The 27,053-nt window shown below is 41.9% G+C and overlaps 1 protein-coding gene across 1 annotated transcript in view; it reads right to left on the bottom strand.

Moving 5' to 3' along the window:
* Positions 1 to 1,331: 1,331 nt before the first annotated feature.
* The window catches only part of LOC123997666 (D-ribitol-5-phosphate cytidylyltransferase-like), a 31,579-nt gene continuing 5,857 nt past the window's right edge, over positions 1,332 to 27,053 (bottom strand). The window contains exons 4-10 of the mRNA XM_046302120.1: positions 24,385 to 24,489; positions 24,023 to 24,068; positions 23,231 to 23,328; positions 20,102 to 20,179; positions 19,802 to 19,894; positions 17,061 to 17,198; positions 1,332 to 2,527 (exon numbers count right to left, since the gene is read on the bottom strand). Coding sequence (XP_046158076.1) covers positions 2,423 to 2,527; positions 17,061 to 17,198; positions 19,802 to 19,894; positions 20,102 to 20,179; positions 23,231 to 23,328; positions 24,023 to 24,068; positions 24,385 to 24,489 — 663 coding nt within the window. The 3' untranslated portion in view covers positions 1,332 to 2,422. The remainder of the gene's footprint in view (positions 2,528 to 17,060; positions 17,199 to 19,801; positions 19,895 to 20,101; positions 20,180 to 23,230; positions 23,329 to 24,022; positions 24,069 to 24,384; positions 24,490 to 27,053) is intronic.

The following is a 27,053-nucleotide window of genomic DNA, read 5'->3' as shown; positions in this document are numbered from 1 at the left end:
CGCTGTGATACAGCAAATACCACCATGGAAGTGAGCTCAATGAGAGTCCCTTGTGGAGAATGAACAAACTACAACTCTAAAGAGCTCCTGCTGTACCATGATTTATCCACCAGGTGTCCCTATATTGTCAGAGATGAACGATTATGTAAATCCGAGTACACTAAGTTTTCTGATCTGTGTCTAGTACTCAGACAATCAACTGATGAAAATGAAAGATGTGCAAATCACATGCAGAAAATGTTTGAACACCAAGACATGTCATCTCATATTATGATAAAACCTTCCCTCTGAAAACTGAAACAAGGTAAACAAATGTTTTAAGACACTCCCTCTCATGTCTGGAAGCATGCAGTGGAGTGATCCTGACTCTCCCTGAGGCAGCTTCCTTCAACAGTGGGAATTCCACTACATTTTGGAGGATGTAAAATGTTGGATATCGGATCCGCCCTGGAAGTGTAAACGACGTATACAAAGAAACAACAAAACCAATCGCTCTCCACCTCGATACGGTCTGCTGTGGAATGTTAAGGGATCAAGAGCAAAAAGGCCATTGATGTTGAGACTTTCTTCCACTCCTGCGATAAAAACACTAACCTGAGGGAATCCTTGTTCTCTCTCTGGGATTCTCTCTCTTTCACAAACACACATGTAATCACAAGCACACTTAAAACACACACACTTTCACAAGCACACACCTAATGTAGCCTACACATTTGCGCAGTTGCACTCACACACACACACACACACACACACACACACACACACACACACACACACACACACACACACACACACACACACACACACACACACACACACACACACACACACACACACACACGTGTGAGTGATGGCTGACAGGAGGGATAAACAATGTTACACTACTAACCTGGGTTCTGTATACCTTTGTACTATGCCTCACTTAGAGACTTACAGTAGGATGATAGACTATTGCCTTGGGCTCCCTCTTACTGTGTATGATTAGTCCATGCAGCTCCAGGGAATTACTGTGAGGAAGCTGGAGCTTCAATTGGACTAAGCTGCTTCATTATGGGCTCAACTGATGTGTGGGGTCTCAGACAAAGCAATTTCACTCGTCCCTTTCATGTTCTGTATATTTATCAGCAACACTGATGTAAGGTCTGTGCTACTGTGTCCATTTGAATGGAATGTATAACCGTAGGGGTTGTGTCATTATAATGCCATTAGGGAAGATTCTCTACAGAATGGTCAATGCAGTAATGAACCCAAAGAGAGAGTGAGATGTTCGAGGTGGTCTGCGAACCCTCAATGGTGTGGACATAGTATAATCAAAACAAAGACAGTTTATGTGATGGCTAAAATGAAAAGAAAAGTCATTTTAATGAAAGCAAACCTCCACTCAAACATGGCAGTACAAAATCACACATGTATACAGTAGATGTCAACTCCTCTCCTCCATTCAGCAGCACCTTTATCCAGTGATCTAGAGACCAACCCACATTTAAAAAACTATAGTATACAATGGTATATATACTATAGTATTAAGTGTAGTGTTTTTGCAGACTGTGTTTACTATAGTAATCTGTAGCATTTACAGTTAACTATACTATAAAGACCGTCGTAAAATAGAAAAGTGTAGTATTAAACTATAGTAATTAATGCAAGTGTTTTTGAAGATTGTAGTATTCACTGTAGTGTTTTTGCAGACATTACTGTAGTATTTACTATAGTGTTCTTGTTTTATTATCTTTAACATAGAAGTGGAGGCTTTTTTCCTTTAGGAAATCTATTGGGGAAACACTAAAAGAGCTCATTTTCCATAACCAGTAGGTAGGTAGGACTGGGGTCTGAGCGGATAGTTCAGAGCTTCTGCTCTTTTCTATAACCTGTAGGGACACACAATTATAGGTGGCACAAATTGGGATATGGGGGAGGGTAATGGGCACGGTATATGCCAATTAAATATTGTAGTATTTAATATAGTGTTTTTGCTGACATTACTGTAGTATTTACTATAGTATTCTACTGCATACTACAGCATTCTATAGTAAGGACTACACATGATCGAAGGATACTACAGTGTGTAGTATATTATAGAGTTTACTACACAATTATATAGTAAGTACTGTAGTATTCTATAGTAAACTGCAGTATTTATTCATGTGAATGGAACACAGTACTGTTTGAAGTCTCAGACCATAGGACTATAGACAGTCTCACACACTTGCATAGCGAACTGTCTCTATACACACCCCTGTCTCATGTTAAACTCTTCCCTATCCACCACACTGTTCCTTTTTCTAGTGCAGTTCACGACATACAGAGTTTGAAGGCTTGGAGTGTTTCTCAAACACACACCTTGTGGCCAATCCGTAGGTGGGTAGTGATAAAGGTGGTCCGAGGCGAGGCTGTACAAAGTGATCTGCTCTTCCGGGTTGGCTCACGCCTGGAGCAGCTGTCCTGTAAGGGCAGGGCTTCTGTCCCGGATCAGAGCACATGACATCTGGGCCACCTTCTCCACTGAGCGCCCCCAAAGTGTAGCTTCCTGCAGCATCCACATACATACAGAGAGACACTGTGAGGATCCTGAGTGCAAAGACACAAAGAGATGGTGTTTGGATCGTCTGCATAATCTGATCCACAGACAGACATACTGTGTTGCTGCATATCCTGATCTATCAAACCAATCACAGTGGGGAGGATCTTCATTCACACACATTTGACTGTTCAAATAAAATACACAGCCCTTTGAGCTTATTTAGAACAGACAAAAACAGTACAATCCACCAAGTATACCCATCGATATTCACACACACACACACACACACACACACACACACACACACACACACACACACACACACACACACACACACACACACACACACACACACACACACACACACACACACACACACACACACACACACACACACACACACACACACACACCAGAAGCCTTGTGATTGACAGATACCACGACTTACACAGGACGTCCCATGTTGAGTCCATTGTCTCTTAGGAGGATTCCTCCCTGGAAAAGCAGCCCTTCTCACATTCTCCGGTGTTGTAATGCCTACCGCATGTCTATAACATTGGCCAAACAAACATTTGAATTCTCCTAAATCAAATTTTGTTAAGAATTCCCATTTGCAGGGTGGATGGGGAAATGATCGTTGCCCACATGTGATTCGATAGCGAGTTCAATCAACAGACGGAAGCCATTTGAAAAGAGAGCACTTCAAAATTAAACCTCTGTATGATTTTCTTTTTTTCAAAAGTGCTTTTCTGAATTACAGGTCCCGTTGCACTCGTAAGCCCAGGCAAGGGCATTCTTTACAGTTTACAGTGCATGATATTGGACAGATCTGCAGCAAACCACACGTTCAACTACAGACATAATGTGTGTATCTGATCTAACCGACTAGGGACCCACTGCTTTTAAAAGGCAGACTCTCTAATGTTGTGGTCATTTGCTTTTGTGATTCCTCTGTGCCTTGTGGTTTTTTTCAGGCTGCCTGCGAATGCCTTTCATAATCGTCTTTCACTCCCTTCTCCATTCCGGACATCAGTGAGTGACTCCCGGTTTGGGTTAGTAGTTGCTTGATGAGGCATCAACGTTGGGATAAGTCTGGTTTCTGTCTTTCAGACCCAGCAGTGTTTTAGAGAACTATGGTGCTGCCGTCCTGTTCCACCACTGATCTGAGATCTGAGGGGGATCTCTTGGCATGTACTCTACTCTATTCAGCCTGGTCAATTTCACATTGGACCTCGTGGGTTTGAATATCATCCTAGTCACAAAGCATTGGAAACTGTGATGAAATGAGATTTCATTAAAAAGACTTCCTTTCTTCACGTTTGAATTTATTTGAATGATTGTTGGCGACTACTCGTTTGTGAACCTATAGTGCTTCATCTATTGCTACGGTGTCCATATTACGACAGACTCAGAGTCACAAGGAGTTAGTTTCTGCACTCATCTCCCAGTGGAATGATGTTTAATTGGAATGTTGTTTGATTTCATAGTGTAAAATTGTAATAGGAAACATTTCTAATTCAGCCCTTCCTGGGTATTATTTAGATGAAATGTTATCAGTGACCAGACCTAAAAGACATGTAGGGGTGCAGGGGAATGTACGTGGTGAGGTATGAGAGTGCTCAGAGCGGTGAGCGTGGAATCAGGCCTGACCGCGGTTAATGTGACTGAGCACTGAGATCCAGAACTCCTGGAGTAACTCCCTAATCAGAACCAGTGTTGGGGAGTCAGATGACAAGCATTTTCCACACCAAGAGGGGATCCGGCGCTACAACTGCTGCTAGACGGATCACCAATGATCTATTGATTAAAGCATAATGGAGTCAAAATATGGTAGCTTTGAGCAGGTTCCAGGAGTATTTCATTTCAGCTTTTCCTGTGTTCGCCTAATATGTTTTTCTATTTACATTTGGCCATGGTTTTAAGAAATCAGAAAAGCGCAAGGAATGAAAAAAATGAGGCTCTCCTGCTTTTCTTTAAGATGTACCAAAGTCATTGCTATTTTATTTAAAGGAATACTTCGGGATTTTGGCCATTAAGAACTTTATCTACTTCCCCAGAGTCAGATTTTTACCTTTATTTAACTAGGCAAGTCAGTTAAGAACAAATTCTTATTTACAATGACGGCCTAGGAACAGTAGGTTAACTGCCTTGTTCAGGGGCAGAACGACAGATTTTTGGTGGATGTACTCATGGACACCATTTTTATGTCTCTGCATTCAGTATGAAGGAAGTTGGAGACAATTTCGCGAGAGAATGCTAACTAGCGTTAGCGCAATGACTGTTGGTCTATGGTATCTATTAGCTTGCTAGCAGTTTGCATCAAACTGCACGCAGATATAAAAATGGTATCCATGAGTTCATCTGACTCTGGGGAAGTAGATAAAGGGCTTCATTGCCAAAATCCTGATGTATCCCTTTAATTACTTGTACTTGGCAATGCAGCCTGGTTTCAAAGACTAGACGTAACGTAGTAAACGTAATTCCATTGGACTCAATTAGTAAGATATGTTTGGTTTGGTATGGCTACATAAGACAGATGGTTACTTAAGGTCAAAACTAAAGTAGGGTGGTTGGTCTGGGAGGATGGGGGTGATATAATGCGAACGTCTAGCAACCCAAAGGTCACGAGTTCGAATCTCATCATGGACAATTTTAGCTACTTAGCAACTAATTAGCATGTTAGCTAACCCTTCCCCTAATAATTTTAGCAAATTCTTCCCCTAACCTTGACTCTTTTAACCCTTCCCCTAACTCTTTAATCAAAATCCTAAACTTAACCCTAACCTATCTAAAGTTAGCCAGCTAGCTACAGTAGCCACCTAGTTAGAATTCGTAACATCATATATTTTGCAAATTCGTAACCTATTGTACGTTTAGCAAACTCGCAATATATAATACGAATTGTAAGTCATAACATACCATACGAAATGGATGATGGACATCCACCAATTAATACATACGAAACATAACATACTAAATGGAGTGTCTTAGATTTACATACAGAATAATAAGAAATGCTCTGAGACCATGTTGGGCAATGAGGATGGGGGCCAATACATCTGTGAGCAGTCAACAGAGTATGGCAGCAAATGTACTTTTTTACCCCAACGTTGACTGGATATTCCTCCATAAGAGAAATACACGTTCGTTTGTCAGCGATTGGGAGCCAAAGCTTTGCGAGAAATCAAAGCATTCTAGGAAACCTGATTGCAACTCTTCCCCTTTATTTGCACCATAAGTAAATCACTAATACATTATTTTCTCTCTCTCTCGGTCTTCAATCTAATTCAGAAAAATAGCTTATTGATAAAGGCCATGGCTATCAGTTCATCACACGGAATCGATTCCAGAATGTTTGAGGCATTAGTGGACTATGAGTATGATAAATGCTAATTAGTCCATTATTTACCACCCAAGTGCATTGTCTAAGGGAAAGTCCGGGAAAGCATTAAGAGTATAGTGTCATGTCATGGGCTCATTTGAGACAGCTACAATCCCAGCCCTAACCACCAAGCTAATGATCACTCCCCCTAACAAGGTCTGTTTGGTTATAGGCGCAGCATGACAAGTCTAACTGCTGGGAGAAAAAAAAGAAGAAAGGAATAAAAAGAAAAGAGAGGAATCAAGAGAAAGCAACTGGAGATCACCAAGGAGGATTAACATTTAAAGCCCTGTCTAAACCTTTGTGTTCAATTTTTCCACTTGGGAAATATATGCCTTTAAAATATGAATTATACTTCATAACAACGCATTATTAAATCAACTAGTCGCTCTCTGGTACATGAGCAAGAATTGAGTCCCTTTGAAGTCACTACAGCTTTGAGCAGACACAACTGTCGCAGGCTGTTGCCAACTTGAGCAATTGGGGGAGAAAGGCCTGGTCAGGGAGGTGACTAAGAACCCGATGGTCACTCTGACAGAGATCCTCTGTGGAGATGGGAGAACCTTCCAGAAGGACAATCATCTCTGCAGCACTCCACCAATCAGGCCTTTATGGTAGAAAGCCACTCCTCAGTAAAAGGCACGACAGCCCGCTTGGAGTTTGCCAAAAGGCACCTAACGGACTCTCAGACCATGGGAAAAAAATATTCTCTGGTCTGATGAAACCAAGATTGAACTCTTTGGCCTGAATGCCAAGCGTCACGTCTGGAGGAAACCTGGCACCATCTCTACGGTGAAGCATGGTGGTGGCAGCATCATGCTATGGGGATGTTTTTCAGCAGTAGGGACTGGAAGACTAGTCAGGAACGAGTGAAAGATAAACAGAGCAAAGTAGTCAGAGATGCAGACTGGGGTGAAGGTTCACCTTCCAACATGACAACAACCCTAAGCACACAGCAAAGACAATGCATGATCGGCTTCGGGACAAGTTTCTGAATGTCCTTGAGCAGCCAAGCAAAAAGCCTGGACTTGAACCCATCGAACATCTCTGAAGAGACCGGAAAATAGCTGTGCAGCGAGTTTTTGCTTTGTCCTTGTGGGGTATTCTGTGTAGATTGATGAGGGAAAAAAACGATTTAATCCATTTTAGAATAAGGCTGTAACGTTACGAAATGTGGAAAAAGTGAAGTGGTCTAAATACTTTCTGAATGCACCGTATAACTGGTTTCAGAATGAAATGTAGGCCTATCCGATGACAGAAAGAGGAAACCGAGTCATAAATAATGGCAGCTCACGCAAATGACTCTGGATGGGCTTGACAGACATGGCGGGTACCTCTCCTGACCCTAGCTCACCCACTAAACTTTCCTGTCATTGGCAGAGTGTCTGTCTGTTCAGAGCTCCCCACTTCGCTTCGCTTCTTTCCACTGCTGGCACTCCAGGATGCATAAACCCCTCTCACTAATGAGGCCCTATCTGGCCCATTGTTACGAACACATGCACTCAAGTCACACACACACACTCAACAGGTCCCTGTATATAGTCATGTTATTTTCCACTCCCTGTATATAGCCATGTTATTTTTACTCGTAATTGTTATTCACTGTGTAATTATTCCTCGTGTCACTATTTCTATTCGGAAGGGCCTGTAAGTAAGCATTTTACTGTTAGTCTACACCTGTTGTTTACAAAGCATGTGACGAATAACATTTGATTTGACTCACTTGCTTAGAGAGAGGGAATCAAATCAAATCAAATCTGAAACGGGGGGGGGGGGTCATTTCTCCATGTCTCTAGCACCATCTAGTCAGACCCAATAAAATGTCCTCCAGGGCCGAGGTGGTTTTCCATTGGCTCTCAGTCTCACCATGTCTTCCAGAGGTTTAATATGGATGGGGAAAACAGTTGGTTGGGGTGCAACACCACACACAAATGGGCCTCCAGTATCTCTGAGGCATAGAGAAGTGCTGAGACATGTGGAATAGAAAGACACCTGACTTGGAGAAGAAGTAAGTATTATAAAACAGGTAGTTTGGATTCTGGATGCTGATTGGCTGAAACAGTATACATGTAATGATTGCACTGTAATCGATGCTTGTCAAATGCCTGATCCAAATATGTGTACCAATAAATACGTATACACACTAGGTATAGTGCCCACCTGTGTTGTGGGATACAATGAAAAGTCCCAACACATGTATCTGAGACCTAGTGCTCTCACACCAAGGGTAGGTCCATTTTTTGGGACATTTCATATTAACCTAGGGAATACGAAATTAACCCAAATGAGCTTGACATTTGCAGCATTAGACTAAAACCACAGAGCACTTTGATAACGGAATATAAATAGAATATATTTCACCGATATTACACATGGGGTAACCTCACTTTCCACTTTATCATGACAGTCTGCCATGGACTTTCACATAGAAAATCTCCCTGACAAAAGTCCATCATTTGTACATATCAGTGGGAAGTGTCACAAGTTATACAGTATATTCCATACGTAACCCAAGAGCAGAGCATACAGTTACACTCATATAAAAGTTACTCCTCTACAGCAAATCATCCACACCTCATATTTTAATACCTAATACCTGTTCCTTCTACATGGACATGTTCACTTAAAAGGGCATCGACAAATTTACTTAGAATAGGTATCAAAAGATAGTGACATATTGGTAAACACAAATGCTCTCTCGCGAGCACGGACACACACACAAACACACACACACACACACACACACTAGCCTTGTTATTCCAAACTGAAACCACACGTTTACAGAATGGAACTACAAATCATTACGGAATCTATTTGTACATACTGTTTAAGAGGAGGATTGTGACAGGAGTAAGACTATACCTCTTTGAAAGAGTAGAAAACATCAGCAGACCACACAATAAGCAATCCTTTGAGTACTAGCTAACTTTACTTTTAAAATGCCACAGATGGGATCAACCTTTCCATCATGGAAGCAGAGCTGTGTATAGCAGTCCACCGCCACACATGAAGGGGCTCTTTGAAGCTTTGGGTTTTAGCAATTAGGAGTTTTAACAGTGACAATTTGCACGCCTCTGTCATTTTGAGATCTCAAGCCCCGAGGACTAGCTACCGAGGGCTCCCACTTCAGTTCCCTTCATGGATTGCCAGTGGAGCTGGAGTCCTCAGTAAAAACAGCTCATGGAAACGCTTTCAGTAGCGCTGGGCCAAGTGTCCTGGAAAGAGTTGTTAGAATCACAATAAGAAATCGTCCAAAACGTCCTGTTGAGACATACTGCATGACAAAATGTTTGGGGCGCATTGTAATGTTCTTCTATGCTTGTGGTACCGTTAGCCACGAGGGCAGTATCAGTTTCTGTGGGCTGTTTCAAACTCTTCCATGAGCAGATCCGCCTTGCTAAAAACACTGAACATTTGCTTCTTGTTTATTACCGTCTAAAATAGTAGGCTAAAATAAGAAAAAGTTGTATAAGAAGCTCTCCCCAAATGACCTATGAGGTGAGTCCTGTTGGTATAATATGACTGGGGACGCGCGCACACACACACACACACACACACACACACACACACACACACACACACACACACACACACACACACACACACACACACACACACACACACACACACACACACACACACACACACACACACACACACACACACACACACACACACACACACACTCCCTTTGGTTTAAAAGGATTGTGTTTCATCCTTCTGACAGCATGTCCTTTTCTTGGTATTGAGGACCCACCACCACCCTCCCCTCTAATTCTATGGGGAGGCGATAGCTAGGGGCTAAACAGACAGAGGGGGATAGCAGGTCTGGTTAATGTCTGGTTCAGAGACTTGATATGAACCCAAACCTAACACCCAAGATTTGGAGTCATTTCATCCAAAGTACAGCCTACAAGGCTACTGCTTGAGCCATGCTAAATTAGGAGGATCCAACTCAACAGTTAAACCATTGACTTGGGATTAGTGATTCAGGCCAAAGGGTCTGGAGGTCAGGAAATGTGAGAGGCCGCTGGTCAATGATTTTAGGGTGAGGCGTTGAATGTGGCAAGGTGCCAGAACGTCTGCTGCACTTCATTTGAAAACGACACGTACTGTATGAGAATTCTTATGTGCGTCGATGTTTATCCTCCACCACTTGTGTGGAACTTTTGCGAGTCTCCTCAGACTTTCCAGACAAGGTAAACCGCACTTGCATTGATACATAGCTGCTTCTTAGACTCCACTGACACAACAATTGCTGTTGCACAAGCTGCTCACAGTAGAGCGAGAAAACTCACTTTGAAAAGGGGTTTCCAAAATATTCTGACAAATACGGTATGTATAGACTTCCCTTTGACTAACCAAACAACAAACCCAGTCAAAATGGGACACAGAGCATTTCAGCAAAGAAAAGAAAAAGGAAGTATGTGTTTCCATAGGGTCTTTTCAGAATGAATGCTGTGTTATTTCAACAAGCTCGAGTGAGTGAGTGATGACTTGAATTTGGCCCACCGGCAGACATACCTCTAAACAGTAACCAGGACAATGACTCTTCAGTTATAGAGGCATGAAGACATGGTGAGGATGTATGCACTGGGACATACCAACCTCCACCCACACAAACACCCACCCACCCACATACATACACAGACACACACACACCTCATTTGGTTATGATAGTAGAAAGTACCCATATTACAGATAAACATGACACGGTCTGTATCGTAGGACATCTTAGGTCAAATACAGGTACTGGTATTTTGCTCACTGACACCCCAGACATCCCAAACATGACACACCCTGGACTTAAACCCAGTACATCCTGGTCACGGCTTAGCGTCCTCACTTCCACTCCAAACACGGAGGTAGAATGTAATCACAGACATATCTCCCATAAGCCAGGCATACAAACACCGGTGCAACAATGTGTTTCTATATTTCTGTCAAAACAACGGCATCTCACAGACTAAACAACGAGGGGATGTGCAGGCCGTGCGGCCTACCAGATGATGAGTGTGAGACTGAGTGGGCAGGCAATGGGCCGTGAAATTGATATCAAAACAATTCACACAAAAAACAATAGGTGTTTGAGACAGACGCATCACTGACTTCAATCAAATCTAAACGTTTGGAATTGGACTCTATTCCAATCACCTTCAAAGATACAGTATCTGTAGGTAAGGATGTTCTAACATTGTAATCACATTCAATGTTTACTGTGAGGATTTTCCACAGCCCAAAACACACAATACCATATCACAGTGAGGTCTTGCCCCCAATGAAGACACAAGCACACATCTGAAAGATGAACACTTCTCAAAGAAGCCTTAAAAAGGAACATGTAAAGCAAAAGTGTAATCCTTCCAGTGCCATCTCTCTCACACAACATTATAAAGATGTGTTAACTCTATCCCCAAATACTGTGGGTGGTCAATACTGTGGGTGGTCACAGCGCACAAATCTAGTGGTAAAGTAAATTCACATATGAATACACTTTGGCATTCTTTGCCTGAGTATATGTTTACAAACTAATTTAGAGAGACCTGGAATGTATTAATCCACTATAAAAGAACATTTATCATTTAGCTTTTGTTTGTAATAGTTCCCGTAGTTGGAATGCCATTTCCCCGATTGGGACATCTAAGTCAAGTCCTATCACTGAGAAAACCCATTGCTGGTCTATTTAAAAATCGACCAAATCAAAGCTGAGTAAACAGTGCTTTTGGTATGTCTAAGTCCTCCGCAGCCAAACTCCTGCGGTTGAGTTTCACACATACCAACACACATCTGGTGCACTCTGGGCACAAAAGATCAAGCTTGATATCCTGCAAGTCTCCTGGGTCCACATCTTCCCAAGGCTCTATGGGCCCTGGTGCACTATATAGAGGAAAGAGTGCCATTGGAGACTCACCCAGGGGGGTTCTTATCTTGGTTTCCCCAGGGATCCACAATAACAGTTACAGACATCATTATGAGAAAACAAAAGAGAACAAATTAGGCTTATGACAGGGGAAAATACTGTGTGAATGAGTGGCTGCATATTGGAACATAAATCTGATGCTAACCATTAGAAGATCTACAGAAGATTGGCCAAATCTGTCAGCGCTGTCGGATATGTTATTGGAGTGACGCAAAACAGCTTTCACATTGGGGTTGAGTTTTTGCAAGCACTTGATTCACTTTATCTACGGTTCATTCAGCCATGTACTTTTCCTATGCAGTGCCTCAAATTATACAGTACACTTTTTCCAAACCCTGGTACAAGACAGATTTCAAATCAACAGAGCGAACTAACTACATGTATTTGAATTACTGTTTTAAATGACAGTTTACCTCATTCCTTGCATTCTCACCGTGTCAGTGTAGGTCCTTCTCTAACAAAGATAAAATACTGCTTACATTTGTCCTGTTTCACTGCATGTACAAGTAGGTAACCTGTACCAGTGTGAGGTTTGAAATGGAAATGTGTTTTTTTGCATATCCCAACTCCTCCTTAGACACCCTCGTAGACTGGGGTCACGGCCAGGGTTCAGCCATTATTCATGACGACCCTGGAGCAATTAGGGTATTAAGCAATTAAGTGCCTTGCTCAAGGACAGATTGACAGATTTTTCACCTTATCGGATCGAGGACTCAAACAAGCAACCTTTTGGTTACTAGCCCAATTCTCCAACCACTAGGCTACCTGCCACCCATATGAAAGTACTCTTGAAGGGTGCTACTCAAGATCTATAACACATCTTAGTTACCACAAATACACGTGGCATCTTAGCCCAGGAGAATTGTTGAGCTGTGGTTGAGGGTGATTGGGAGCGTGCCCGAAACCACAGTGGCGGTGGTCGTCCCATGATACCCTGTGACCTCGGTGAGGGTGCACGTCCAGGTATGATTATGAGAAGGGTGTACAGTTTCGCCTGCCTACCATGCGGACGGTGGACCTAAACAGGGAAGAGAATAGACCTATAAAGCCTTTCCTTTTTTCTTTCTCTTGCTTTTCTCTTTATTTGTCTCTTCTTTTCCAGGGGCTAATCTCTTCTCAGGTTTAAGGTGTTCCTGGTCTGGGATCTTTGAGAAGGAAACGCGGGGCGGGTAAACATCAGGGCTCTCACTGCGGGGATTAGAGCGCCCATATATCACTGTGACAACCCTCTTTTCATGCGGTGACAGTTTTCCAAGACCCTGCGCTGGGGGGGATCCGGTGACACTTCCTATCGCCGCGGCAGCCATGGATAGGGGATACGATCAGTTTTCACACCGTCAGATCGGTTTACTGCACTAGAGCGTCTCCCAACTCTCACCACCGACAACTTCAGCCAACGGCTTAAATGGTCTGAGTGTTCAGTGTTCACACATCATGGCACACATGTCAGGTGTGCATCTTTGGTCAGGTAGAATAACACCATCGCAACAGGTCTGTGGAGGGGCTTTGATCACAGATCTTTCCACAAAGGCGGCAGTTCATTGTCCGTGACTCCATTTGTTCAGCTTGGGAGAAATCTTTACCTTAGGTAAACATAGGAATGTTTCTGCCACGCTGCATTCCAGCTGTGGGTGTTGCCTTGAATAACATGAAACCACAGTCATGGCTCCTTTAAGTAGATCAACTTTGGGTCCAAAATACATTTTCTGAAGGCCAATGTGTTGGGGATGAAGAAATTCATAATTTTTATACACTTAAAATGACACGCATTTATTCATCTTTAACGCTAAAATACTACTAAAATTGCCAATATGTGCAAAAGTGTACTGTGGCAATCCGTTCTACTGGAGATAAATATAACTCAGCCCCAGACATTCAGTTCTCCATTATCCTGTACTGACTTCAGGGGGTGTCTTCTATTCCCCCCAGTATGATACATAATAGAAGCATTTCAATTATCTCCATTATTGTTCTTCTCTATCCCTACTTACTGTGGTTGAGAACAACCATTAATTTAACACCAAATGTGAAAACACTTAAGGAGGAACAAGAGCTGTATGCTGTTAAGCAGGTAATTTTGGGGTCACATTACCTCAGACGTAGACTACATTATATTTCTCCTTCTCCTCCTCTCTAAGGACAAAGTCAATACTGAGCAAAAACAGAGGATACAACCAATCAGTAATAATCCTGAAACAACAAGAACATTTAGTTTTGGGGGGGATATGAAGAAACGCAAGGGGCCAACAATAGATCCCTGCGGGACCCCGCATGTAATATCAAAGACATAGACTCCTAATGCAACAAAACATTGTCTCCCAATAAGATATCAGTTAAAACACTCCATTACTGGTCCTGAAAATGTACTACACCATCACCAGACACCATCAGGTAATTTCACTTGAAACTTCCTCTTGCTGCAGTAGGGGATCTATACTACCGGTCAAAAGTTTTATAACACCTACTCATTTAAGGGGTTTTTCTTATTTTATTTTTCTCTTTTTTTTATGAGACTCTGTGTGGGTGAACAGATAATCTCCGCAAGTGTATTTCAAACCATAAAGCATGGAGGAGGAGGTGAGATGGTGTGGGGGTGCTTTGCTGGTGACACCGTCTGATTTATTTAGAATTCAAGGCACACTTAACCAGCATGGCTACCACAGCATTTTGCCTTCGATACACCATCCCATCTTGTTAGGGCATAGTGGGACTATCATCTGTTTTTCAAAAGGACAATGACCCAACACACCTCCAGACTGTGTAAGGGCTATTTTACCAAGGAGAGTGATGGAGTGCTGCATCAGATGACCTGGCCTCCACAAATTCCCGACCTCAACCAAATTGGGATGGTTTGGGATGAGTCGGACCGCAGAGTGAAGGACAAGCAGCCAACAAGTGCTCAGCATATGTGGGAACTCCTTGAAGACTGTTGGAAAAGTATTCCAGGTGAAGCTTGCTGAGAGAATGCCAAGAGTCTGCAAAGCTGTCATCAAGGCTAAGGGTGGATATTTTAAGAATATGTTTAAAACTTCTTTGGTTACTACATGATTCCATATGTGTTATTTCATAGCTGTAATGTCTTCACTATTATTCTACCATGTAGAAAATATTAAAAATAAAAACTCTTGAATGAGTAGGTGTTCTAAAACTTTTGACCGATAGTGTATATTATAAGCAAGATAATGTGTTTCATTCCAGTCAGTGAAGGTTTAAAATAACAAATCTCCTCACATTCTATTAGATTCTTGGGTGACATTTCACCCCGCGTTCTCCACAGTGGAATTATTGCAGCAGTCCCATAGAATGGCCAAATGTCTTGGCATACGAGGAAATTAAACATGACAAAATCTATACTTACAAATGTCAAAGGGGAAATCAGGCGAGTCTCCAACAATAAGAACGACTGTTTTTAATATGATATTTGAGACTGTATTTACCAGAGAGTAGGTTTACTGATCCTTATCGAGTTCTTACAACAAGAATCCCTCTACATGACTAACTAAAGAATTCCATCTCTAAACAGGGGAATTCGAGAACACCAAAAACAACATCGCTATTTAACATTTCGTTTAGAGAGAAAAACACACAACAAAACAAATAGATCAATACACTTCCATTTGTTTTCACACAATGGTAACCTAAGGTTTGCTCTATGTAATGTACAGTATAGGAATGTCAATGTCTGATTGAACAGGGCCTTAAGTACATTTGGGATATTGTATTAAATTACAATTCATTAAATACTGTCCAGCCCTTTGGGTGATAGGAAAATGAAATAACACAGAAGCAATGAGTTTAATTTGTGGATGTGCATTAATATAGATATATTTGTACATATCTGGAGGCCAAGTGGACTGAAATAGGGAGTATTGGCAACCCTTTTTGATAAGTATGAATAAGCCCATCTGGGAAGAATTATCCTCAATATAAAAGAAAACATAACACAGTGATTTATGCAAGGTCTTAGTCGGTGTTCCACTATCTGATAAGGATAAGCATTTTCTCATAAAACTGGAACAGGAATGACTAATTAAGAGCATCACTCTCCATAGGTCAGTGGAAGACTCTGGCATGCTGGGAATCGCAGACCAAAGACAGAAACAACTGATAGCGCAATCAAACTCACATGTGAAGTAGGTGCATCACACGCTTCCCCGTAAAGAATGCAAAGCACCTTGTTTTAATTAGATGACACGTCGACGTCAAAGACCGACGGCCGCACGTTGTCAACACTCCAAAGAAAATGGAAATCCATCTTCACTCCATTACTCAGGTTGAATTCCTCCTAGCTAATGCTGACAAGGCTCAAATCAAAAGAGATGTCTGAAACCTCTCTCGATCTGCCCCGAACAGTGAGGTACTGCCATTGGTTTGTGATGTGTTATTGCTGCCAGGAAATTGAAGCTGTCATTTGTCCAAATAGCTCAATCTATCACAAACACGAAGCTCACTGGCATGTATATCAATTGTTGCACAAACAAGATTGCAACTATTATATAATTATTTGTATTGTTGTTGTTGTTTTTTTGGGGGGTGGGGTGGGGGGGGCTTTTCTATTGTGAGAACATCTGGCTTTTCTGTATCCTTTCCAGCTGTTGCGACCTACTGTTGTGGGTGAGCGCAACGTAGCCACAAGGCAGCAGTAATCCAATCGCTTCAGTAACACATATCCCGCCATCTCTAATCCCATGTTAGGAGTGTTTCACGTTCATATAATCATGTAAATTCTGACAGAAACACATTTCAGGTCAACCACATCAACCCTGACAACTCCAGTGAACTTTTGACAGGCCAATGGGGAACCTCAAACACCATCCAGAGCAGAGCCTTCCCATGAGACACAGCTGAGGTATGTATGCAGTAAGGGCAAACACTTGAACCCATGTGTGTGTAAGTGTAGCATGGCTTTTTCACACTTGGAGGACATCTTTATCCCTTGCATGTTTATTTTATTAAAAACAAAACAGAATATCTGTCTGGATGGAAAGGTTAAAAGGTTATATTCCACACAAGTAAGCACAAGAACAAACACACACGTCCAACATCTAACACAGACAGAATAATTAGCCTCAAGTCCAAATGCATGAGGAGGCAAGACTCGGGAACAAGGACGTACACAGTTCATTGTGTTATGTTTGGCTTTTTTGAAACGAGCATTCCAGGGGGGCTCTAAATCCATTTGAGCAGGACGTAAGACCAGGCAAATTGAAAAACAAGAAGAAAACAAGGGGGCATACCTTTGAGTGATGAAGCTGGATGCCATAGACTAAAATATTTCCGAGCTTGGCTCCTGTGGCGAGCTCCATCATGGCCGCCGGCTCTCCTCCCGTCGGCTCGCTGGCGGACAAACCGTCCTCCGACACGTTCAAATAAACCTATCAAAAGAAGCCCCGCCACACCCAGTGAGACATGCATCTCCTGCCAATAAGACACTCTCTTACAGAGACCGTGAGAATGATTAAACCTTTGGATCAATTAAAGCACATTGTTCAAAAAACTCCTAAGAAAGACATGCTGCGAATGAACAAGCATGTTTATTTAAGGTCCTAGTTTGGGAGGGATGTTGGAGGAGTGTGTTGTGGTATTCGGGGTAAACACACATCAGATATGACTCTGGGAGGTAGTAATGCCTCTGGTTCAGGTGGAAAGGCCTCACGGTGTTTATGTAGATAGATGGGCCCATCTTAAGACAGCATTAACCAGCACAGATGAGTCACTTAGTGTGTCATGCATGGGATGTGAAAGCATCTACACTGCTGCTGCAAAACTTAAAATGTCTAATTGGGCTATTGACTGACGGCTCGACGGGGTGAATTCACTCCATTTATGTCTTCATATACAGGGTGTGTGTTGTAAGCTCAATGTCAAATGTGTTAATTCATCTGTTATAAACCTTCTATTATACATCATTATATGACTAAGTCAAGTATTTCTTGAATAAGTAAAGCAAGTCACTTGTCATCTATCAACATCTGTTCCAATTCAAATAAGTGATATTATTGATTTGTTTTGCTGCAGAAGGTGCCAGTTTGGCTTATGTCTAGACGAGATCATTACCAGGCACATACTAAATCAATTGCCACGCACTCTGTGAAACTCGATTATCTCGCACTCCGATTGCCAGGTCATTGTTTAATGCTACAGACTAAGCCATGGTTTCCTAAACCTCGGTCCTCAGGGCCCCAAGTGCACGTTTTGTTTTTTTGCCCTAGCACTACACAGCTGATTCAAATAATTAACTAATCATCAACTTTTGATCATTTGAATCAGTTTTTTATTGTTAGGGTATAAACAAAATATGCACCCCTTGGGATCTCGAGAACCGAGTTTGGGAAACGCTGGACTAAGCCCTCAAGAAAGAACAAGTGCCATCGAACGCCACCCAGATATCCCTCACTGTTGATTTTGCATCCTCGCTTAAGACGGAGAAATTCTGAGATCGCTCGGTGAGCCAACTCTTGTTTTGAATTCACCCTCCCACCTCGCTAACTCTGTTTGGAATAAAGCCTTCCCATGATGCTGATGTTCAATGTAGGACATCCTTAAGCTGCCATGAAATCAACTTAGGCCAGGAGTGAATGTATTTTTAATAAAGTGTTGAATGTGGGGGGGTCCTAGGGTTCTCTACCTGTGAAAAGGGCATCTGGTCCACAGTAAGAGCTGTGGGGAAAGCTCAGACACAGATGCATTTACTCTGGTGTGGTGGAGAGTGTTGCTCCCACCCTAATGCAGCCTGGAACCTAGCTCCACACCACTGGATTGGAGCTGTGTGTGTGTGTGTGTGTGTGTGTGTGTGTGTGTGTGTGTGTGTGTGTGTGTGTGTGTGTGTGTGTGTGTGTGTGTGTGTGTGTGTGTGTGTGTGTGTGTGTGTGTGTGTGTGTGTGTGTGTGTGCGTGCGTGCGTGCGTGCGTGCGTGCGTGCGTGCGTGCGTGCGTGCGTGCGTGCGTGCGTGCGTGCGTGCGTGCGTGCGTGCGTGCGTGCGTGCGTGCGTGCGTGCGTGCGTGTGTGTGTGTGTACACTTGCGTGCACAGAGGTTTACTGAAGACCTAACAAGGCCTTGCAACACAAATCAAGGCAGGCGGTTTAATCAAGTTATCCTGTATGACATTTGCAATGATTAAAACCGAGTTGTTTTGAAGACGTAAAGACTCGCTTAGAGAAAATTCCAGAATGCAACTTCCCCAAGCCCAGTGCACCTTTTTCTCCTCACTTTGTTTTGGCAGTTGTGCTGTTGCCGGGGTGAAAAGGTAAAAATCACAAAAAGTAAACAGGACCTTCATAACGTAAATGTTTATTTTGGGTTCCAATTAGATCAATTTGCAGGGGGAAGGGGGGTTCTACTTGGGCTGTCAAGAGTTAATGTTACTCTGTGGTTGACATTGACATCTGAAACGAGCCAAACAGTAAGTGAAAGGAGTGAAGTGCTCTCAAGGTGGGGGTATAGGGTTTCTAAACAGCAACATAGTTTTGTCGGAGGGACCAGAGGTAGACTGCAAAGTGAACCTTTTTACAAGCGGAAAAGGGTTGCCTGGCCATGTAGTACATGTACCTTGAGGAAACTAGAGCCTGCCTGGACCAGACGTGTGCATTAGAAAACACCCAGTGCAAGTTCATTCACAGTGTGGGAAACCTGAATGAGACATGATAAACGTCCACTAAGTCCACTAAGCACAGACAACACCCATATACACAATGTTCTCTGTTAACACTGCTAACTCACCTTGTTCTGAATGTGTGCGATTGCTACTGGGATACTCAAACATCAGAGTGTTTCATGGCCTTCGCAAGCTTTACAGTCCATCCTTAAAGCAACATGGCCAACTCACCATAAAGCAAAGTGATCGGTAAGGGGCAAAGAGCCCCAAACACAGAGAACTGAAGACAGTCTAATTTCCAGTACCAGAACGAGTGTTGGTAAGGCAACTCAATTCATATGAGGCTCTATTTACAAATATATCCCTATGTGAACTCAACTCACCCAAATAATGACCACTGGATGCAGGAGTGCTCGGTCTGCCTCCTCCAATGCACTCAGCATTTTTCCAACTTCAGAAAAGCAAGAACTGTTGACCTATGGATAAAAAATGAAAAGCAAGTGTCAGAAAAGAGCGGAATATTGTTGCGTTGTCTATCTGAACAGAAAACAAATGTAACGTGCATAACCTTCCATTTCCAACGTGGTAATAACAAACATAACAGGAATAACAAACGATATCCATCATTTTGAAACAGGCTTAGTTATATTGTGTTTTCGTAAACTCCTGAAGTGTGAACTTACAGAAACTCGAATAAAATTCCACTCTTTTGACAGAGATTTGGCATCGTCTCCCATCAAGTCTGAGATCACATCCACCTCCTTGAAGAAATACACAAAGAAACATTTTACAGAAATACTACATTAAAAAGTGAAATAAAACCCAAATAATGATGTTAGTTAATAATGTTAAATTCCATTGGAATGCAGGGGAGCTCAACTACAGTCCCGGAGGGATTTCCATGCTGGTATTCATTTCTCCCTGGCACTTAATCAATTAATTTCAGCCAGAAAGTCTCAGTCCACACACCTGGTTACCCAATAATAAATGAGTCCCTGATTAGAAAGCAAGGACAAAACCAGCATACATTACGTAGCTCCGGGACTAGAGTTGAACACCATTGATCTTAAGCTAAATTCTCTCCAAGGCTGGATGGCTCGTTAGAACAATTGAAAGAGACAGGGAACCACTGCTGGGATCTCGTTGTCTCTCTGAGCTGGCAGAATGATAAAGGGTACAAAGAAGCCTGGAGACAGAATTGTGGACGAGCCAAGTTCAATTTCATTACACTGTAAATCAAATCAAAATTCAGTGCAGTCCAAAATAATAAAAGCATTTTTTGTTCACTGTAATTGTGACCACATTTTAGCTGAGTATATTTCAACAAATGTAGCCCTTGAATACAAATAGAATGAAGCTGTACAACATGTCAGTGTGTCCATTTCATGTCCATCTCTTCTGTTTTCCCAGTAATTCCTCCCTGGTCCTGTCTAACATTTCATACACAAGTGGAAATAAACACAGAAACAAACATCCACGCTCTGTGTTTGTCACTGACTGGGACTTGTACAATTTTAACTGTTTAGAATAACAATGACAGTTGGAAATCTAAGTGGTTACGGGAAACATGTGGAGGGTTATTTGGTCCAGAAAGATAAGTCGCCTGTGGCTTCTGAGGGAAAACCATCAGTCAGAAATGTAGATTTGCAAGATTACATTTTCTGACATGATTTAAACAAGGTTAGTTGGGCATGAAATTCTGGAATGGGATGTTTGTTCAAGAGACAGGAGGTCAAGGACCAACTACAGGACACACCATAGTCCATGACCGAGGCAGAAATCAAGTTCCAGGCTGCCAGAGGAAAAAAAGAGAACTGCCCCAAACTATGAGTTTCAATTCAGAAAGTGGTAAGATGTTACCACATTGTTTCCTAGTAAAACCATATAAATAGCAAGTCCTATAAGGCTATAAAATAAAGTGTTACCTATTACTTTTTCAAACTATGAGCTGCTTGTTTGAAATGCTAAGAAACTCAGACAAAGAGAAAGGATAGACATTATTTGAATATAGTGCTGAAAGTGTAGTTCAGTGAGCTTTGTCCCGGTCCAGCCCGAGCTGTTCCTCTATCTGGCTGTGTCCATGACTAAATATCTACTAGGTCAAGGTTCATATTTTGGAAAAAGGAGTGATATAATTCATGTTCTCCAAGATTGTATTTAATCTTGAGTGAATATGAAATACTATCGTATACTAAGCTCAAAATGTTAGAGATAAGGAGGGGATGGAGGTGTTCTCCCTTCATCAGATCCTCCCTTCCTATCATGACATTAATGTCTATTAGATTGGGCTCCGACACAAATTGACTCCGAGCCTAAATTCAATTTTAAAAAGAGGCAGATGTTTCAGTTGCAGCTCTAATGCATTGTCAGAATTATGTTTTAGTGGTTAAATTCCAATTCCTTAGTCTCAGGAGACTGAAATAAATGTGACACTAATAGGTTTACTTATTAATCAAAAGAATAATGAACGGCTATAAAAGCTTTTTGCTTGAATAACGTCTGGGAATGTCTTTTAAAGGACAAGTGATCTGGGGTTATTGAGGAAAATACTTTTATAAACCTAAAAAAAAACATTTTACTTGACCAACATGTACAGAACAAGAATTAAAAGTGCTAACAAGAACATTGTTTATAATATATTACATAATAATACAATTTAATGTATATTTTGTATCTTCCACTATGATTATGGGATCACATCCATATTCATCATGCTAGGAGAATCCCCTAATCATATTCTCCCCACAATAACACACACGCTGCAAAATCCTCCACCTGCGCACACACACACTGTCTGCTCGCCTCCAAGCTCCAGGACAGTTTAGGCTCTACCTCCCTTATCCCCTGTATTAGATTCATTAACGGCATTGATCACAAAGCTAATTCCGCCTCCTCCATTATCTCGCCTTTCATCTCCCTCGAACCCCTGGGAAGGATGTATCTGGTCCCAGAAACGCGTGCACCACAACACGACCCTACCGGCCAACCGAGTGAAGGGAACAATGGTTCCAATCAAAGCCAAAGCCTTAGGTTCCTAGGACCCCATACAGTACATCTCAGGGGTCTGCCATGCACCACGACAGCTAGATCCGCTGCCTGTTTGACACGTACTGCCTGATGAAGAGCTTGGCACTGCTTCACAGGAGGATGAGCTGTCTGTGCTTTCCCTGTATCACCAAAACATTTCACCTGCCATGCATTTCCACCCTGTGTTATCAACTACTGAGGGAGGATGTATACACACTTTCCGATATACGTAGGAAGGAAGAGACTCTCGGCGGCAATGTGGGGACGGTACGGTGGGAGGCCGGGGGTGTCTGTTTTAAAACGTATGAGAATGGAGAAGTGCAATGTGATTTGTGGAGACGATATGGCAACCTGTGACCCCTTCACCATGACTGAGAATGAATGGGAGACATGTCATACAGGGACAGTATGGAGAAATAGGGAGCCAGTCAACATGACGGGCGAAGGGTGGTAGTGAAGAGTCATCGCTGAACACTCAATTAATCAGATAATTCCCATGGCATGAACTATATGACTGCCATCTGCTTTCCGTCATGCCGGGAGGTGGAGAGGCAGAGGGGGGATGGAGGGAGGAGGGTGTGGAAGCCTTCAGACAAGCTCCAATATAGGTCTAACAGCAGATGGCAAGTCTAACCGGGGCCCACCCAAGCGGAGCTCACAAGGTCTGGGAGAGGGGGATTGTCGGAGGGGTGGAAGAAACATCAATGTGATGATCGAATGTAAAAATCTCACAAACATTGTAATTGTAATCATAATCATCATCATCATCATAATCATCACCATACCATGTCCAAAGCGCTCATGCTCCTCTGCAGAGCGTTGGCCAGCTCTGTAGCCTGTGCAGAGCCACCTGTGACAACACAGGCCGACTGGGAGAGAGTCTCTGAAAAAGAAAGTGTACTTTGACCACTTTTGCTGCAAATCTCCGTTACTTAGCAATGATAATAATCTTTAAACATTGTGATAATTCATTTAAATCATCACCACTCGGGATCCAACTTGATTTACGTGGGGAAGTGATGTGCCAAAGACATACACACACGAAGATGTATTCTTGCATACGCTCCCAACACACACTAACAATGAATTCATTCACACACAAAGCTCTCTTGGTATAATTACTATGCTCAATATGTCATAATCCAGTTGGTCGGCCCAGGTGCATACAGAGGTAAAGAGTAGGACTGATGACTTTATGAATGTTTCCCTGACTGTGTAGAGACCATGATGGCTCTACCGTGCCCTGACTTGTATGGATGGCGTTCACATCACAGACTGCAAACACCCTCCCTTACTTTCTGACAAACCTAAACAAGACTTCACAGAATATCTTCCTGGGAGAACAATAAAAGACTATTCTATTTCTCGTCGACATCACTCAATTCCATTCTAAACTGCCATTGTCTCACACAGGACAAAAAAAATGTGAAAAAAAAAACACCTCAGAAAATAGTGCTAAAATACATTAGGTCTATAAAGTATGTGGTTTTTCTGTCGGAGGCAAACAACGATCATGTAAATATTGCACTTAAAAGTATAAGTTGTGTATGAAAATATATACAGATACAGTCACATACCTTTGACAATGGACTCCGCTGCAGCCAGATCTCGTTTGTAGGTCACCTACAGGACAAATACAACTTAGTTTATCAACATTTTAGCATCACACCTGCTCTAAAAAGCATTGTTCATTTTAGTGAAAATATATTTAGATTCATAGGCCTTACCCCATTACTGGCTTAGTTAAACGCTATCAAAACCATAAAAACCCTTTACTTTCAGTAATATCAAATAGTATTACATACAATACACAATGTATGAAATCAAATCTGTATTTGTCCCTGTATAACAAACTAGTAATAAGCATACAATTAGAGCTAAGACAACGGCCTAATTTAGGCTTAAAGGCATTGTAAGTTAGTGTCCCAGGCTGGCTCACCTTCCACAGGGTTGGTGGGCCCTCGATGAGCTTGGCATTGGTGCCACAGTACTGCAGAGCCAGATGAAGGCACTCGGTGCCAAACTCAAAGTCCGACTCACTGCACTATGAGGACAGGACACAAGAAACGTGGGATTGTTGAAGATGCATAACAAATTGAGTTAGTTCCCATTTCATAAAACAGAGTTGAGCAAGTCTTCTGGGGACAAACAAAGGATAGGTCACAAACTCACATCGACCATAGTTACATCTAAACAGATATTTCACCTAGTTGGCTCGGGAATTCTAACTAGTGACGTTTCGGTTATTGGCCCAACGCTCTTAACCACTAGGCTACCTGCCACCCCAAATCAGAGGAGAGTTGAGTTCCTAACACTTTGGCCCAGTGCAGTGAGAACACATTGGAATCAGATTGCCGTTGCTGTAGATCGCATTGCATTGAACATTTGATATAAGCAATGAGCTCATGCCTTTTAAGATATTGTGGTGGACTACAAAGGCTAAATCAAAGTAACTCATGCTACCTGAGATGATATGCAGGCAATATTTTATCAGGATTATTTTTCTCAGGACCTGGAACTGAAGGAGAAATTACAGGAGAAATATGACTGCGTCCTGTGGTAATTGAACCTGTAGCATTTTCTCCCGGTACAAAGGCGTGCTCTGGGGACAGGATAGAGTGTCTCCCCTTTGTCTTTTCAGCCCAGAGTTCTGCCAGGCTCAATGCATGTCAAACTACAAATGTGAGGCTCACGCAGGTTTTGGGGGAAATATGTCCTACAGTGCTAATTTGACAGACACCTTACACTTTCCCAATTTTGATGGACACAAGTGGAGAGGGGGTGGGGCACTCCCCATCGTGCCAGAGCCTCTCATTTTCACAAATACACTTACATCACTACAAATTTGTCTTCATTTTCGGTGAAATGCTACTTGACTGGCCTTGACACTCTGCTTCTCTTGCACCCTGCTCTCATTTTCAGAGAGTTAAAGCCAAAACCAACAGGGCTCCCTGGAAATCTAAAATGTGTATGTGCCAGGAACCAAAATAACTGCAGACAAATGGGGCTCCAATTGGACCCATACTTCGGCTCTTAGTCAAGTCTTCCTACGTCCTTCAAAACACTGGTATCTGCATCACCATCTAAATCGAGCCAAGGTTCAAATAGCAGAGCTCTGAAGTATCTGGGCTGTTTGAAAAATAAATATGGTGAATTTTTAGAGTGACGGATTTGTGATAGACAGAAATTGTTACAACATAAAAGTTCTAAGCCTATGTTTTAAGATAAGAATCCACACATCCACACAAAGAAAAATATGTTTCATTTGAAGCTATACCGCTGGTTCTGTAATATGAGTAATAATTTGATTTGAATAATGATTTTCTTACATTAATGAATATTTAAAAATGGAAACATGAATATAGAGAATATATCATTTTTGATTTGACAAATGTTTCAATATATTGTTGAACATAATATACTCTACAGGCATATCAAAGTTCCAAAGTGGGATCTCTGCTAGTTTTAATGTTATGGACAATTGTATACAGAGAAATTGTCATAGTAGGCAATGTAACCAATCACAACCATCCTTGTACTTGTATCATTGCACATCCTGCAAATCACCAGCAGAGGGCAACTGTTTTGAATCGATTTTCACATTCACTGTTTGTAATGCTTACAAATTGGATCATACCGCAAACAGTAGAAGAGATCCTACTCTGGAACTTTGAAATGCCCGTGGAGTATATTATGTTCAGAAATATGAAAAATGTAGCAAATCCCCAAAAATTCTGTGTTGGGGTAATGCTTTACAAAAGTATCGCATTACACTAATGCATTACTTGTATCAGTAATGGAGTAATATAACAAGTTACCGTGTTAAAATATTGTAATACTACAGGGTACTTTTTCAAGTAACGCATCCAATACTGGCAAATTGGGCCACCTTGATTGGCAAAGTGGGACACTTAATTATTTTTTGTAAAGGAGGATAATTGAGAGAGTAAATAATATATACATGAGTAAAAAATATATATTCGTGATAAACATAGGTATTTTTGTGGAACATTAATAATCCACACAAAATACTCTGCAATGTCAACGTGGAAGAAATATTCTACCATTTGTAAAAGAAAAACACTAATATATCTTGATTAGATAAGTATTCTACATCCTGAGTCAACACATTTAGAATCCCCTTTGGCATTGATTACAGCTGTGAATCTTTCTGCCTAAGTCTCTAAGAGCTTTCAACACCTGGGTTGTTCAACATTTGCCCATTATTCTTATCAAAATTCTTCAAGCTCTGTCAAATTGGTTGATGATCATTGCTAGCCAACCATTTAAGTCTTGCCATATATTTTCAAGCAGATTTAAATCAAAACTGTAACTCGGCCACTCAAGAACATTTACTGTCTTCTTGGTAAGCAACTCCAGCGTAGCTTTTGGCCTTGTGTTTTAGGTTATTATCCTGCTGAAAGGTGAATTTATCTCCCAGTGTCTGTTGGAAAGCATACTGAACCAGGTTTTTGCCTGTGCTGAGCTCCATTCCGTTTCTCTTTTTTAACCTGAAAAACTCCTCAGTCCTTACAGATTACAAGCATACCCATAACATGATGCAGCTTGAAAATATGGAAAAGTGGTACTCAGTAATGTGTGGTATTG

This window comes from Oncorhynchus gorbuscha, linkage group LG15 (assembly GCF_021184085.1).
Source record: "Oncorhynchus gorbuscha isolate QuinsamMale2020 ecotype Even-year linkage group LG15, OgorEven_v1.0, whole genome shotgun sequence".
NCBI classification, from domain to species: Eukaryota; Metazoa; Chordata; class Actinopteri; order Salmoniformes; family Salmonidae; genus Oncorhynchus; species Oncorhynchus gorbuscha.
The sequence above is the reverse complement of the archived record's forward strand: the minus strand, read 5'-3'. Positions and strand labels throughout refer to the sequence as shown.